The 16,419-nt window shown below is 40.3% G+C and overlaps 1 protein-coding gene across 1 annotated transcript; it reads left to right on the top strand.

Annotated features, from left to right (window-relative positions):
- The first annotated feature begins 1,896 nt into the window (after positions 1 to 1,896).
- On the top strand, positions 1,897 to 6,686 carry LOC131245606 (large ribosomal subunit protein eL32z). Its single transcript, XM_058245180.1, has 4 exons — positions 1,897 to 2,042; positions 2,232 to 2,335; positions 5,793 to 5,974; positions 6,427 to 6,686. Exons 2-4 carry the CDS (start codon positions 2,246 to 2,248, stop codon positions 6,554 to 6,556), a joined length of 402 nt encoding a protein of 133 aa, XP_058101163.1. The 5' UTR covers positions 1,897 to 2,042; positions 2,232 to 2,245; the 3' UTR covers positions 6,557 to 6,686.
- Positions 6,687 to 16,419: the final 9,733 nt, after the last annotated feature.

Below are 16,419 nucleotides of genomic sequence, written 5' to 3'. Positions count from 1 at the left end.
TATTTGGGATCAAAGGAAACGAGAATGTGAAGTTGGTGGGGATTGGGTACTAGCCCCACCATAACCTAACTAGAGAAAAGATTCTGTCAGGGTTTCGTTGGGTACACTGTGATATATGTGTTTTATCCAAGCAGCCCATCCAGTTTGAAAGATTGTTTTAGGGCATGAACCGGAAAAGGAGGCAGATGGAAGGCTTGAGTGGACCATAACACATGAAACAGTGGTGACAGTGACTCCCATCATGGGAACATTCCTAAGGTTTACCATAGTGTTTATTTTCCATCCAAACCGTTCATAACGTCATAGACCTAAATGAAGGAAAAACATAAATATTAACTTGATCCAAGACTCCTGTGGTGCCTGGAAGGTTTTTAATGGTATGCATTCAATCCCCATTGTTTCTTGTTGTGTGGTCCACTTGAGCATTTGATTTACCTTATGTTTACGCTTAGCACCTAAAATGATTTTTTTAAATGAATTGATAGTGATAAAACACGTATATCATGGTGGGCCCCAAAAACCTCCTAACAAGATTATCTGCTTCTTCTTCTTTTTTTTTCACCCACACACCACTCACTTATACACCCACCTACACCATATGGGCACTCATCCCTAGTCTCAATGCTGTAATAGAGCCTGTATACCATTGAGCCATGGAGCTGGACTTAGGACCGTCCGCTCTCTAGCTAAGTCCCAGTGGGGTGAAGTTGGTAAATCCGTCAACCCAATAAATTTATAGATTTGAATTTGATAAATTCTGAAGTCCACTATTTAATTATCAAAATATAAAATTATAGATCATAATAAGAAGCCTGCAGAGAAAATGTAGCATCCGTGAGTAATTCAAGGTCAATTTTTTGTAATATAATTTTCAAAAAAAGATTAGAGTATTTATTACAAATGATTTTTATTTTTATTTTTATTTTTAATTCAAAACCATCCACATTTAAATATCCTCCAAGTCAATAGATTTATAGATGTGTGAATCCAGATCTTCTGCTTGCCCTAAGCAGGGATTTCTTGCTTGTTGCAATGTTAGTGGTAAATGGAAAATCCCTACTTATAGCAAGATCCAGACTTAAATTTAAAAAATTAACAATTTATAAATGTAACAAAACTCCAGCCAAAAACTTACATGAAAATTTTGAAACTTGTGCGTAACAAGGATCCCTCACCCAAATCACTCACTGCAAACAACCTTTAATTCACAAATTAAAAGGTCCAGGATCATCCAATCTGAAAATGTTTTGAGAACCCAATCAGCGATTGGAATTATCATATCAAGGATCTAGATCACTGGATTGCTGGGCCAGTGTCTATGTAAAATCCTTTGGCCGTCCAATAAATGGCCACTGATCTGATTGTCAGAGATAATCGAATGATGAGAAATTTTGGTTCATGTTACATCTAAAAGGGTACCATAATTTTGACAGTTGAATTTAAATTACTTATGCTACACGCCTGCAACTAAGATATTTTTAAGTGCGTGCGTATCATCTATCAAACATGTCAGAGTATCAAAGTTTGCACTGACCTTACAACTAGTACACAACAATTTAAAAAAGATGATGGCTGGCATAATATAGTCCGGCTGGCATTATTTTACATCCATCTAGACTGTCCAAATCCCCCGTCACTTTCTAGATGGAATGTAATCCAAAACTCACTCCAGGAATATGGTAGTAACCATACTATATTTCCATTATTCACTATTCTACTTTTAACCATCCATTCCACTGACACAAAATTGGTGGATGAGATTTCTTGATCAGCTTTATTTATTGTATATGCCTCATCCACGATCGTCTCACAATTTGGATGGTCCAGATACACGTACAGATGTAAGATGAGTTACCACCATTTTTTAGAATGGTTTTGAACTAGCACACGAGACTATCGCCCCAGATTTTCAAAGTACGAAAATGCCCATTTCTTTTCCAGCTTGCTACCTGACTATTTATAAGAACGAAAAACCCAACTCCAAAGCGGCCGCTTCTCTTCTAGGGTTAGGGTTTGAGAAGAACGAACCGAAACTCGCCAAGGTCAGACATTCAAATCGCTCTCTCTCTCTCTCTCTCTCTCTCTCTCTCTCTATGTGAAATCAAGATATCTGTTTCATAAATGATTGTGTTTGTTACGTTAAAATGTCGAATCTTTTGAATTTGAATCCTTTCATATTGAAATGTTTATGAATTTTCTATGAAAATTTGTTCGTTTTTGTAATTAAAAAGAAGAAGAAGAAGAGATGGCTGTTCCTCTGCTAACGAAGAAGATCGTAAAGAAGCGTGTGAAGAAGTTCAAGAGGCCACAGAGCGATCGCAAGGTCTCCGTCAAGGTATTCTTCCTTTTATCTTTCCCATTCCTTCTCTTCTACTTGTTGTTTGAGATTGATGGATGCTGTTCTCTGTATTTCCTTTCCCTTTGATCGAAAATGATCTCGACTGTCCATTTTATAAGGCTATGGATCAGATGTTTAGAGTGATATTTGTCTTTTACATGACAACCCAAGAAATGTCAGCTGGATCTAATGGACAGCCTATATCTGTCGATTAGACAGTCTAATTGTCCTGTTGCATGTAGGAGCACTATAACTGATTTGTATTCCGAGAGAACTGCTCTCTCACGTATGCCCTCCCCCGCTACACGGTGGGTGTTAGGAATTGAGGTATTGGCTGATGTGGCTATATCACCTATTGATATTTTTGGGGAGAGATTTTAAAATTCCTTAAATGTATTGAGTGTGGTAGCTTAGGATGTCAGTGGTTGCTGGAAACTAATTTGGGATTTCTGCTCCAAGTCTAGTTTATAGAAATGATGGAATGATGTGAGCGTTGATATGATGCTCTTACTTTCTAATACAAACACAAACGAACCCCTTTTGGTCTCTTTTTTTTTTTTTTGAAATTCTACTGAAAGTATGAATTCTAAAATCACAAATTATTTCTATCCTCTACTGTAATGACAAATGAGCAAAATGTAGCCTAAGTTACTTAATATTTAAGCTGTTTCAGGCCTGTATATCAGTCCAAGTTCTTGGCCATATCAATGTCCAATATCTTGGAGGGCAACACAGCACATCCATATTCTACTTGGGGTGGACTGATATTTTGTTCATGATACTTCTGATGTAAAGCCCTACCACTGAATTCAGTTTGGATCTTATATCCTTGCAATTTGAGTTCCAGATGCCAAGTCTGCATTTTCATTTTTTATTTTTTTGTGAAGCTGGATGTTAGTTTCAAGAACAGTCTTTGGGCTGTACCAGATGATCAACTTGTATTACCATGACAATTAGTTGATACATCAGAGATTTCTCATCAGGTGGTAATAACATGGAGGGGAATGATAGGGTGCTGGGCATCATACCATAAAAAGGTCCATCTTCTCCTATTTTATAAAGCACCTCAAATCTGCACCACCCAAATAATGGGAACAGCCCAGCACTGTAGTTGCGGTAAGTGTTAACAATACCCTACACCATATCATTCACTCCAAGGAGTTCTTATGGACTTGGCATTCGACAAGGTGCAGCTGAGGAATGTGAATGCCTGTTTAATTTCACCATGAAGAAACCGTAACAGATGTTGAATAATCTCAAATAGCAAATTTTAAGAAATTTTTTTTTTAATATATCAAAAACATTTGAAAAATATAAGGAAAAAAAGATTTTAAAAAACTCATCAATCATCCATTTCCCGGATGCGGTTTGCACTCTATAGCATTCTGAGTAAACTCTTTGGGGCCCACCGGGATGTATGTGCCTTATCCATGTCATCCATCCATTTCTAGTTCATTTTAGGGCATCAGCCCAGAATTTAAGCATACTCTGTGGGATCCTTCGCCAAAAAGTTGATCTTTGAATGGGTGTCGAATGTAATGAGTTTAAAAGACTATAATCTTGTTTTCTTAGGCTTCTAGTTTGCCTCGTGGCTGCTATGGATGACAAATAAACATCGCTGTGGGCCCTAGGAAGGTTTCAACAGTGGACATCATTATCCCCACTGTTTCCTGTGGTATGGTCAACTTGAGCTTTGGATATGCTTCAATTTTGGGCTCATGCCCTAAAATGAGCTGGTAAAACGGATGGACAGCACGGGTAAGGCACATACATCATGGGTGGGCCCCACAGAGTTTACTCAGTACACTAGTTATTTAGTAATTAGTACGCAATCTGCATCCCCATTTCCCAATGGCATGTATTGGATCAAGCTGATATTTGTATTTTTCCTTTCATCCATGTGTGTGTGACCTTATGAACAGGTTGGATGACAAATAAACATCGCTGTGGGCCCTAGGAAGGTTTCAACAGTGGACATCATTATCCCCACTGTTTCCTGTGGTATGGTCAACGTGAGCTTTGGATATGCTTCAATTTTGGGCTCATGCCCTAAAATGAGCTGGTAAAACGGATGGACAGCATGGTTAAGGCACATACATCATGGGTGGGCCCCACAGAGTTTACTCAGTACACTAGTTATTTAGTAATTAGTACACAATCTGCATCCCCATTTCCCAATGGCATGTACCAAAAAAGTAATGCATATCATGATATTATCCATTGAGAAAATGTATATGGTATATGAATCATGATAGTAAAGGATTCTCGTCTTTTTCTCTTATTACCTTTCAAAAGGTTTGCCTTAAAACATACAAGAGTCCTTTAATAATTTTATTTTTGTGAAGCATAGAATTATGTTAGAAAAAAATGGCATGAGAAGATTTCTCTTTGTTTTTTGAATATCGAAATCCCGATATCTATTCTCTCTCAGAAGAAAAATGAGGATATTTTTAATAGGTGAGTGCCCTTTCATGTTTGTAAGCAAAAGGGCAAAAAGAAAGGAGAAAAAATTGAATAAAAAAGGAAAATGATTTTATAAGTAAATTTTGGGCCCATTTAACGCATTTTATGATTATCGTAGTTAAGATTTGTGATTTGAATTGTACACCCACATGATACGATATGAGTTGTAGGGGATTCTTATTGTGAATTGTACGAATCTGATAACAGTGTATTCACCTTAAAAATGGCTGCATGTGTTAATGTCTTGATTCAATTCGTGAATGGGAATTTGTTACAGCTGGACTCAATTCACCACATGCTAACATGGCATGTGTTTTAACATCCCTGCTACTTGTTAGGCTACCCCAAAGAGATTGTGCTCTAGCGCATATGTCATGCTGGTCCTCACATCACACGTCAACAGTCTTCCATTATCCAAATGTTGAATATTTTGTGCATGTGTGGCCCATTTACATGGCCTGTCCTCATTGAATGGTCTGGGTCTTACACGGTCTTCCGTGGTTCACTCACCTAGCAAGTCCAGATGTGCGGGTCTTGTCCTCTGGGCTTTACAAAATCTGGAAATGCAACGTGTTGAATAAGAAAGGGAATGTTCATCAATTTACTAGCCATCTGGAAAAAAGGGAATTTAACTGTTCCATGAATGTTCGTCAATTTTCTAGCCATCTGGAAAAAAAGAAGAGGAATTTAACTGTTCCATGGCAGCTAACCAAAATTTCATCTTCGTTGAAAAATGAAAGAGCTTATTGATAAAGATATTCCAAGTACATATGAAACTTCTTTGGCACTTTAACAATAAAAGTTTCATTGCCCTTCAAAATAAAAAAAGTACATATGAAACTTATACTGTTGCTGTATCAACAGTGGAAACTGCTATAGGAACTTTTTTTTTTTTTTGGGTCTTTTGTTTTTCCCTTTCTGGTGTAGAAGTTTTTTCATTGGGACCCTCAAGATTGAGCTCATGCCTTTCTGCTGAATGTATTTATGACAGCCAAACTGGCGTAGACCCAAGGGTATTGATTCCCGTGTGAGAAGGAAGTTCAAGGGATGTACATTGATGCCCAACATTGGTTATGGTTCAGACAAGAAGACCCGTCATTATCTCCCTAATGGTTTCAAGAAGTTTGTTGTGCACAACGTCCAAGAGCTTGAACTGCTAATGATGCACAACAGGTCAAATTTCTCTCTTTTTTCCTGGATAGTTGTTGTTGATGATGGATTCATTAGCAATGTATTGTAGTGTGTTGGGATGCACGGTCCACATGAATTGCAATTATTAGTCTTAAGAAGAAAATGGAAGTGACGGACATGATAATATTTTATTTTACTGATAATGCTCCAAATATCAATTACATGCAAGTTACAAGTCGAACTTGAGAGAGATGTGACTGGGTTCGAGGGCTCTTTATCACCATGCAGAATTACAATTTTTTTTTTTTAAATGATAAAAAATTGTAAGTTTGTTCCCCCATGTGCATGATGATAAAGAGGCCTCAAACCAGTCATATTTCCCAAGTCCGACTTTGTATACCACCCATGAATCCGAACATGGCATTTGTGAAAGATGTTATCATTTTCATTCTATATACTTAAACCCATCTATGTTTACTTTTGATGCAATACAGGACTTACTGTGCGGAAATCGCTCACAATATATCCACGAGGAAGAGGAAAGCAATTGTTGAGCGTGCTGCCCAGCTTGATGTTGTTATTACCAACAAGCTGGCGAGGCTCCGCAGCCAGGAGGATGAGTGAGCGTTTTGCATTACCTTTAGAAGGAGATCGCATTAGATTAATACTTTCAGTTTGGAAATTTTGTTTGTTGGGATTTTGTTTCTCATGTTGAAACCTCTTAAATTTAATTTCACATGGCACTGTTAGTGGATTTGGTTTGGTTTCTTTATGGTCAGTATGAGGTTGTGGCAAAAGAATGCTTTTCCACGTTTATTAGGATTGACGACATTTGTATGCATTGCCAACCATGTGACGATGAGCCTGCAGCAGACCAGCATTCAGTACTTCGGAGAAGTCCTGCGGCAGTGCTTAGTGAAATAGCATGTGCTCAATGCCACATGCCATTGATGTTCTTTTCCTTTTTGATTTCGTCTTGGTTTCACATAAGGCTCAGATTGATTTAATGTATGTTTGTTTGTGCTATTGGAATCTTTCTTTAGACCGTTATCCACTCCAAACTGCAGTTGTTATACTTTTAAGCTGGACATGGAAGGAACACTGCTGCTTGATGGTTGCTTCTTCATTATGAACATGCTATGGTCAAGCTTTTGTAAATTCATGTAGTGTGGCCTAAATTAACTTGAATTTGTGTCCCTTCATCCTGATGAGTGGCATCAGATGAATGGATTGGATGCCATACAAACACCATGGTGAACTCCATGCACAGCTCATGGTCTGCTTTCCAACTGTTCCCTGTCCCTGAGTGGGAACTTTACAAAAAACGAACTACTTGAAGAGCTCTCATATCAGTCATATTTCTCTTATGAGGCCATTCTGCCGCAGGCCTGATATTTTAGCCCTTGGCCTAAACATGGGATCAAACATCTGACAGGCTAACTGTTTCAAAACAGATTTAAAGAGAATTCTAGGGATGCGGCGATTATATGAATTCCACACGGACCATAATTTAGGCCTGGAGCCCAAACAACCGCCATTAGATATTCAGGTGGGTCACACGAAAGAAAACAGTTGGGAGGGTGGGGCTGATTTTTGGGCCCTGAGCCTAACATGCGGTGATGTTCACTGGATGGTTTCATACAAAATTCACATGGGGCCCACCTGAGCTGCTGACCCTTTCCTTGCATGAACGACCCATTCTTCCCTTGACTGATCTTAGGGAAGGTACTTCAGGGATAATTACTTGAATTAGTGGGGTAGTTTATTGAAAACGTATTTGGGAGTTATTTAGTGCTCTCGGCAGGGTATGATGCTTGCTATGCTGGCACTCGCAAATTACACACGTGCCATGCCCATCCCAGATTGAACCGACAGAATTGTGGAAACTACGCTCCTTAAAGCCACCATCCCAAAATCAGATTTGCTTGAACGATCCAAACTTTGTGATTTGTGAACACTTGAAATAGGACCATTGGATCGTCTTTGACAACTAATAGATGTCGACCAATCCAATAGCCAGAAAATCAATATGCATCTCATCTGGACCTATGATTTGGACACCAATTCAGCACAGCACATGGTAGCTCGTGCAACCAGATTTAGCATAATGCTGTTAACCTGCTCAGGTGTCATAAAATTTTTAAAAGCACAAGCATAAACTTGTAAAATCTGACCCTTGGATCTTATCTTCACATCTATATAATCAAGTTTCTAAAAGGATCTAAGAAGGATGGATATCATGACTTTGTTTATCTACAAAATGATGACCAATTAATGTTGGTTTTTCTCGAGGCCATAATAAGAATAACGTTTGTTCTCACATAAGATAAACCATACTAAGGATAACTATGGGTTTGTCTTAAAATCTACTTAGTAGTCATAGTTTAACAGAATACTGAGATCCTTGGCCCATAACCCTTTTTAACATATGGCCATTGTTCTAATCTTGAGTTCTCGAGGACAACTAATGAAAACTTTCGTTTTAATGAGTATAAATTTCTTATATCACTAAGGTTTCACACACATCAATAAGACAAGTGAATCAAGGTGTATAAAACAAAGCTTGAGACAAGCATTAGTTTTTTAATGCATTAGCTCCAATTATTGTCATATTTATAACTTACCATTGCTTATAATCATGAACCCTCCATAGTAAATAGTCCAAAGCATGGACAACTCCAATTTAGAATCTTATTTTCCATGCCGGAGATGATTTTACTTTGATATATTTTATGCTTCCATAATGCATGTGCATGCATTCCGTGTAAGGTGGGTTTGAGTTAAGCCATCAACGAAAGGCCTGCATGAAACTTCCAATCACAAATCAAGTGATCTTGAATTCTTAATTGTGTTTGGTAGCCTGTAATTTGAACAAATCGAGGTAAACAAAAAAAGTAATGCATTAAAATTCTATAGCATATTTATAGGTATTTAAATTTGACTAATAAATCAACTTTAGTATCTCTAATTGAGGTACATAAATGGTATTTGAAGGAATGATTGTAGCAAGCATGTTAAAATACATGTCTTGACAAAAAATTATATAATTTCAAACATTGAGTAGCCACAAGCACAAGTTTATAAATGGGTGACTCACCAAAGCCTTTTAATCATCAATTTTACATGGCCAATGTTTAGATTATTTGGATCATTCTATTGATGTACTTTTAGTGTTGCAGCTAATAATTTAATTGTTTGAAGGTATCATTAGCATGTCATATCAACAATGAATTAGTAGCCTAGCAATAGCTTTGTTGTACGCTGCATCTCTCCTACCTTTGAAAATGAATTTAAAAGAAAAACATTTGATTCTGAATTACAATCAAGGGGAGAGATTTAAAAACTATATATTTCAAGTATCTCTAATCTGGTATACCTTTGAACTCATGCTACCAAGTAACTTTTAAATTTAGAATGCAGGCTACTAGACCACCGGTAAGCCTATCCAACCTAACGTAAAGTCAAGAAATTTCAACACAAGCCCAATGGAACCTGAACCCAAGTTAATCCACCTTGGCCAAAGGTAGGGCAATCGGGCTTGGGTTGAACCTGATGTAGAGCAGGTTGTGGACAGTTACATGGCCAAGATGGATCAGAAAAGGCCCGGTCGACGACAGAAGTGATCCAGACCATCGAACCTTAAATCGGGCGTATCTTGCAATCCGGAATGAGTTATCTGACGTAAAATATATGATTTTGGGGTAGAACGAGCTACTGAAGCCAACCAACCCGGCATAGCCTGGTTACGCAGCTCGGAATTGTGAAAAACACCTGAATCGACGGTCGTTTCCCTGTTTTAATTTCGTTTTTACTATAAATAGTAAGTTTTAGTTTGATTATAACTCTTCATCCGTCGGGCTTTAGGAGTTGCGCCCAACGTGAAAAGAGTTTATAATAATTAGGAGAATGGTTTGGTGAAGCCAAATAGGACACTTACTATTTTTGGCCGAAAACCTTGCGCACTAGTAGACATCACGACCGTCTATAATTAGTAAGTTTACTATTTATAGTAAGTCACGGATTCTAGGAGTTTGAGTTGTAGTTTGATTCTGATTTCTTTCCCATTGCTTGGTACCCCTATTTAAAGGGTTGTGAACTCGTTTTTATTCATCAATTAATCAATTTCGAATTTTTTAGAATTTATTTCTATTTTCTACTTTCTTTCCTCGTGGATTCGAGAAGTCTCTGTGAGGAGTCCAGAGAAGCTCCATGCATTCGGAGTAGTTATCCTCATCACGTTCATCCCTGCATCAATTGGTATCAGAGCGAGGATTCCCCTCGGGCCGATGGCAAACAATGAAGGTATGAATCAAAATCCTGTGGACGGTGATCCAGAGATTCGTTATCTTTCGGAAAGAATGAAAGCTTTCCACCAGAAGAGTCAGTTGATCATGCAAGGACTGCAGGAAACTTTCGACCGTCTTGCAGATGCGCTACTCCCGCCCAGAGCCCTAGGCGATGCTCCACCACCTTTGGTTGCTCCCCCACCCATGGTGGCTCCACCACCCATGGTTGCTATACGACGCAACCCCGATTTTCGTAGAGCACTACTAGTGGCAAACCGTAGGGCTACACCAGATGATTCAAGTTCCAACGACGAGGACCTTAATGAGGGTTTTGCTCAACGACCGATCCATGGAGGTGATCATCTAGATTGTGCTGAAAGAGACTATCGAGGTAAGGCTGAACTTCCTAGTTTTAACGGTTTATTACGTATAGAAGATTTTCTCGATTGGCTAGCCGAAGTAGAGAGATATTTTGATTACATGGATGTGCCAGATCATAAAAAAGTAAAATTGGTAGCGTTTAAATTAAAATCTGGTGCTTTTACATGGTGGGAACAATTACAACTCTCACGAGCCCGCCAGAACAAGGCGCTCATCTCATCATGACCACGGATGAGACGTCTTCTTCGATCTTGATTTCTCCCCAGTGATTATGAGCAGATATTATTTCAGCAATATTAAAATTGTAGACAAGGAAATCGAATAGTCACAGATTACACTGAAGAATTCCAACAGCTGGCTACACGAAACGATCTGTCAGAATCTGAGTCACAGAAGGTGACACGATTTATAGGTGGGTTACGACCGACAATTCAGGACCGAGTTCAAATGTACCCAGTCGGGACTATGGATGAAGCAGTTCAATTGGCGGGTAGGGTAGAAATACAACTTGCAAAAGCTCCTGCTTGTCCATATCCTTCAACTCGACCCCCCATGACGGGTCCCACGCAGGATCCAGTGCTGCCACGAGAAAAAGATCCAATACCTCAACTTCCTATAACCGCAAACCGTGATACGGGGAGCGGCTTATTCAAACCTCAACGTGCATCACCCACAACAGCGAGTCCGAGTAGGATTCCAAATCCTTATGCTCGGCCAAGGTCGAACAATTGTTACCGTTGTAGCCAACCAGGCCACTTATCAAATACTTGTCCTCAATGTCCCGCAGCACACTTAACTATAAACGAAGGGGGCACTGAAGATGAGGCCACAGAAGAAGACCATCGCTTTAATGAACATGAACAAATCACTGAAGAAATAGCAGATGGCGATGAAATGACGGGCGAGGATCGTGAAAATTTCTAGTTGTGAGGCGATTGTTGTATGCCCCACGAAAGGAATTACATCCATAACGACATAATATATTTTGTACTCGGTGCACCGTCAATGGAAAGGTCTATGATATGATCATAAATAGTGGTAGTAGTGAGAACATCGTCTTGAGAGTGATGGTGGACAAGTTGCGACTACCAACGATGAAACATCCTTCCCCGTACTCAATCGGCTGAATAAAAAAGGTGAATGAGACCAAGGTAACTGAACAATGCACTATCTCGTTTTTAATTGGCAAAAATTATAATGATCAAATACTTTGTGACGTGGTCGATATGGAAGCTTGTCATATGTTACTCGGTCGACCCTAGCAGTCAGACCGTGATGCAACCCATCGGGGACGAGATAATGTTTACGTATTCGTCAAGGATAGTCGAAAAATAATCCTTGCCCATATGGCACCAGAGAACCACCCTAAAGCCTCTAAAGTGGAGAGGAGTTCCCTCTTGACCATTCGAAATTTTATGGAGGAATCCAAGGAAACCGGCGAGGTATACACTGTAGTGGTGAAAGGCGAGGAAGAAGAACCCTCAAACATCCCTCTAAGTTTAAGACTGTTGTTAAACAAATTTAAAGAAGTCTGGCCTGAGGATTTACCTAATGGATTGCCCCCCATGAGGGATATCCAACATCACATAGACCTCGTCCCTGGGGCTAGCCTGTCTAACCACCCTCATTATTGGATGAGTCCGAAGGAGTGTGAGATACTTCAGGGGCAAGTGGAGGAATTGATCCGTAAGGGTCTCTTGAGAGAGAGCATGAGCCCATATGTCGTACCAGCATTATTAACGCCAAAAAAAGATGGAAGCTGGCACATGTGTGTCGACAGTCGAGCGATCAACAAAATTACCATCAAATATCGATTCCCAATACCACGGTTGGACGACATGCTCGATATGTTAGAAGGGGCCAAGGTGTACTCTAAACTAGATCTAAGGATCGGGTACCATTAGATTCGTATTCGACTCGGTGATGAGTGAAAAACGGCATTCAAGACCAATGAAGGGTTGTATGAGTGGCTGGTCACGCCTTTCGGCCTATCGAACGCATCAAGTACTTTTATGCGTTTGATGAATCAAGTTCTAAAACCGTTCACTGGCCGATTTGTTGTAGTATATTTTGATGACATATTGATATATAGTCAGGATAAGGCGGAGTATAGGAAACATCTCAGGCAGGTGCTGCAGGTCCTACAAATTAACAAGTTGTACCTCAACTTAAAGAAGTGTAGTTTTTTAACTGACAGCTTATTGTTTCTAGGGTTTGTTGTAACGTCCACAGGCATTTGTGTGGACGATGAAAAGGTGCGAGCTATTAGGGAATGACCGATCTCGACAAACATTCATGAGGTGGGGAGTTTTCACGGGTTGGCGACTTTCTATCGTCGATTTGTGCGAAATTTTAGTACCATAGTCGCGCCTATAACAGATTACATGAAAAAAAAATCGTTCCAGTGGACCGATAAAGCTGACAAGAGCTTTCATGAGATCAAGCATCGTTTCTCTACAACACCGGTTTTGGTGCTTCCTAATTTCAACAAATTATTTGAGGTTGAGTGTGATGCTTCATACGTCGAAATTGGAGGAGTATTATCACAGGAAGGCAGGCCGGTAGCCTTCTACAGCGAGAAGCTCAGCGAAGCCCGAAAGAAGTGGTCGACTTATGAGCTTAAGTTGTACGCAGTTGTTCAGGCGCTACGACATTGGTGGCATTATCTGATTCAAAGAGAGTTTGTTTTGTACACTGACCATCAAGCATTAAAGTTTATTAATAGTCAGACTAACATGAATCGTGTGCATGCTAGATGGGTTGCATTTTTACAGAAATTCACGTTCGTTTTGAAGCACAAGTCAGGGCAGCAGAACAATGTGGCTGATGCACTTAGCTGTCGTGCATCACTACTTGTTACGATGAGCAACGAGGTGGTTGGCTTCGACTGTCTCAAGGAGCTGTATACCAAGGATGAGGACTTCAAAGATTCTTGGATGAAGTGCCAAGAAGGTCACCCCAGTGACCTTCATATACGGGACGATTTTTTCTCTTTAAAAGGAATCGATTGTGCATCCCCCAAAGTTCTCTGAGGGAGCAGATTATTCAGGAGCTACATGGAGGTGACCTCGGTGGACACCTGGGGTGAGACAAGACGCGAGCTCTTGTGGAAGAGCGGTATTACTGGTCGCAATTAGTACACGATGTGGAAAAAGTCGTGCAACGTTGCCATGTTTGTCAGACCTCCAAGGGGCAATATCAGAATACGAGCCTCTACACCCCGTTACCTGTGCCTAACGGTCCTTGGGAGGATTTATCAATGGACTTCGTGCTTGGTCTTCCACGAACATAACGCGGCATGGATTCGGTGTTCATGGTGGTAGATCGTTTCTCCAAGATGGTGCACTTTATCCCATGCAAGAAGACTCTCGATGCAACACACGTGACGAATCTATTTTTCAGGGAGGTAGTACGGCTACACGGGGTCCGCAAGACCATTACTTCCGATCGTGACATGAAGTTCATTAGCCACTTTTGACGGACTTTATGGAATCGATTCGATACACGACTTCATATCAGCAGTGCTTACCACCCACAGACTGATGGGTAGACCGAAGTTGTGAATCGCACGTTGGGAAACCTTCTTCGCTGTATTTCAGGAGAAAAACCGAAGCAGTGAGATTTGGCCTTATCTCAAGCAGAGTTTGCATTCAACAACATGGTGAACCGCTCGACAGGGAGATCACTGTTCCAGATTATCTACGGACGAATGCCTCGCCACACACTTGACTTGGTCCCTTTGCCCAAGCACCCAGGCACGAGCATTGTAGTAGAACATATGGCAGACAAGATCATGGGCATCCATGCAGAAGTGCAGACCAAGCTACATGCCTCGAACGAGAAGTACAAGGAACAAGCGGACAAGCATCGGCGATAAAAAGTGTTCGAGGTGGGCGACCGCGTTATGGTCCATCTGCGCAAAGAGAGATTTTCGACCGGGACGTACAACAAGTTGAAAAATAAGAAGATTGGACCGGTACCAACATCCGAAAGATCAATGACAACGCTTATGTTGTTGATCTTCCAGATGACATGACAATCTCACAGACTTTTAATGTCGCGGACCTAACCGAGTATCATGAACTAGAACATGACGAGAACTCGAGGACGAGTTCTTTTGAAGTGGAGGAGACTGATGTAGAGCGGGTCGCGGACAGTTACGTGGCTAAGATGGATCAGAAAAGGCTCGGTCGACGACAGAAGTGATCCAGACCATCGAACCTTAAATCGGGCGTATCTTGCAATCCAGAATGAGTTATCTGACGTAAAATATATGATTTTGGGGTAGAATAAGCTACTGAAGCCAACTAACCCGGCATAGCCGGGTTACGCAGCCCGGAATTGCGAAAAACCCCTGAATCGACTGTCGTTTCCTGTTTTAATTTCGTTTTTACTATAATTAGTTAGTTTTAGTTTGATTATAACTCTTCATCCATCGGGTCTTAGGAGTTGCGCCCAATGTGAAAAGAGCTTAGAATAATTAGAAGAATGGTTTGGTGAAGCCAAATAGGACACTTACTATTTTTGGCATAAAGCCTTGCGCACTAGTAGACATCACAACCGTCTATAAATAGTAAGTTTACTATTTATAGTAAGTCGCGGATTCTAAGAGTTTGAGTTGTAGTTTGATTCTGATTTCTTTCCCATTGCTTGGTACCCCTATTTTAAAGGGTTGTGAACTCGTTTTTATTCATCAATTAATCAATTTTGAATTTTTTAGAATTTATTTCTATTTTCTGTTTTCTTTCCTTGTGGGGTCGAGAAGTCTCTGTGAGGAGTCTAGAGAAGCTCCGTGGATTCAGAGTAGTTATCCTCATCATGTTCATCCCTGCGTCAGAACCCAACCCAAGTTATGCCACACATGGTGACAAATCTTGTTCTCATCAATTTATTGGCATGAAAATTTCTTGGGAGATTTCAAAATTTGACATTTTTCCAACAATATAATCGAGAAAAATCTCACTGGAAATATCACAATATTACTGCAATAACACCGTTTCATCATTTTTTATGAGAGAGTGGATTAGCTATTGAACTAGATGGTAGGACTTGAAACATAGAATAAGGCACATCCAAACCTTAAGTGAGCACCACCACACAAAATAGCAGGGATTGAACGATTACCCTTGATAAGTTTTCCAGCGTAGTCGTTCTATTCCTACTGATTTTCATTCCAGACGAGGCAGATTGGCTGGCGTACCACGCACCATCAACCAAGCTGGTGTGTGGATGTCACTAAATTTTGTGGATCCCATCATGAGGTACGTGTTATGTCCAAACAGTCCGTTCATTTGGCAAGCTTATTATAAAGTTTGAGTCAGAAAATAAGACAGATGCAAAATTCAAGTGGACCACATTGCAAAAAAACAGTGGGGATTGAAACCTGGTGGGTCACAAAAGTTTAGGATCACTGTGATACTTGTTTTTCCTTTTCATCCAGGTCTTCGGGACCTTATCAACAAACTGGATGAAAGAGAAACGTTACTTACGAATGTTTTAACAGTGAGAATCATTGTCTCACTACTATTTGTGGTGTGGTCTATTTAGCTATGGATATAACTCATATTTTGGGACATGATCTAAAATGATATGGCCAAATGAATGGTGTGGATATAATAAATACATCATTGTGGGGCCACGTAACTTTAGCGGAAGTCGGAGCTCGAGGAGCATCAGCGCTCCTCTTCGCACGACAGGTAACCACAACAGTCAGGTCGGTGCTGTGTGGTACACCAGCCAATCCGCTTCCGTTCTAGACCTGCTGATGGTTGCCCCACCTGATGATGGCCCAGATATCCCGTGCGTCCATGGAAGTGGACC

This window comes from Magnolia sinica, chromosome 5 (genome assembly GCF_029962835.1).
Source record: "Magnolia sinica isolate HGM2019 chromosome 5, MsV1, whole genome shotgun sequence".
In the NCBI taxonomy this organism is placed as follows: Eukaryota; Viridiplantae; Streptophyta; class Magnoliopsida; order Magnoliales; family Magnoliaceae; genus Magnolia; species Magnolia sinica.
Note: the sequence above shows the minus strand (reverse complement) of the source record. Positions and strands in the feature narration are given on the sequence as shown.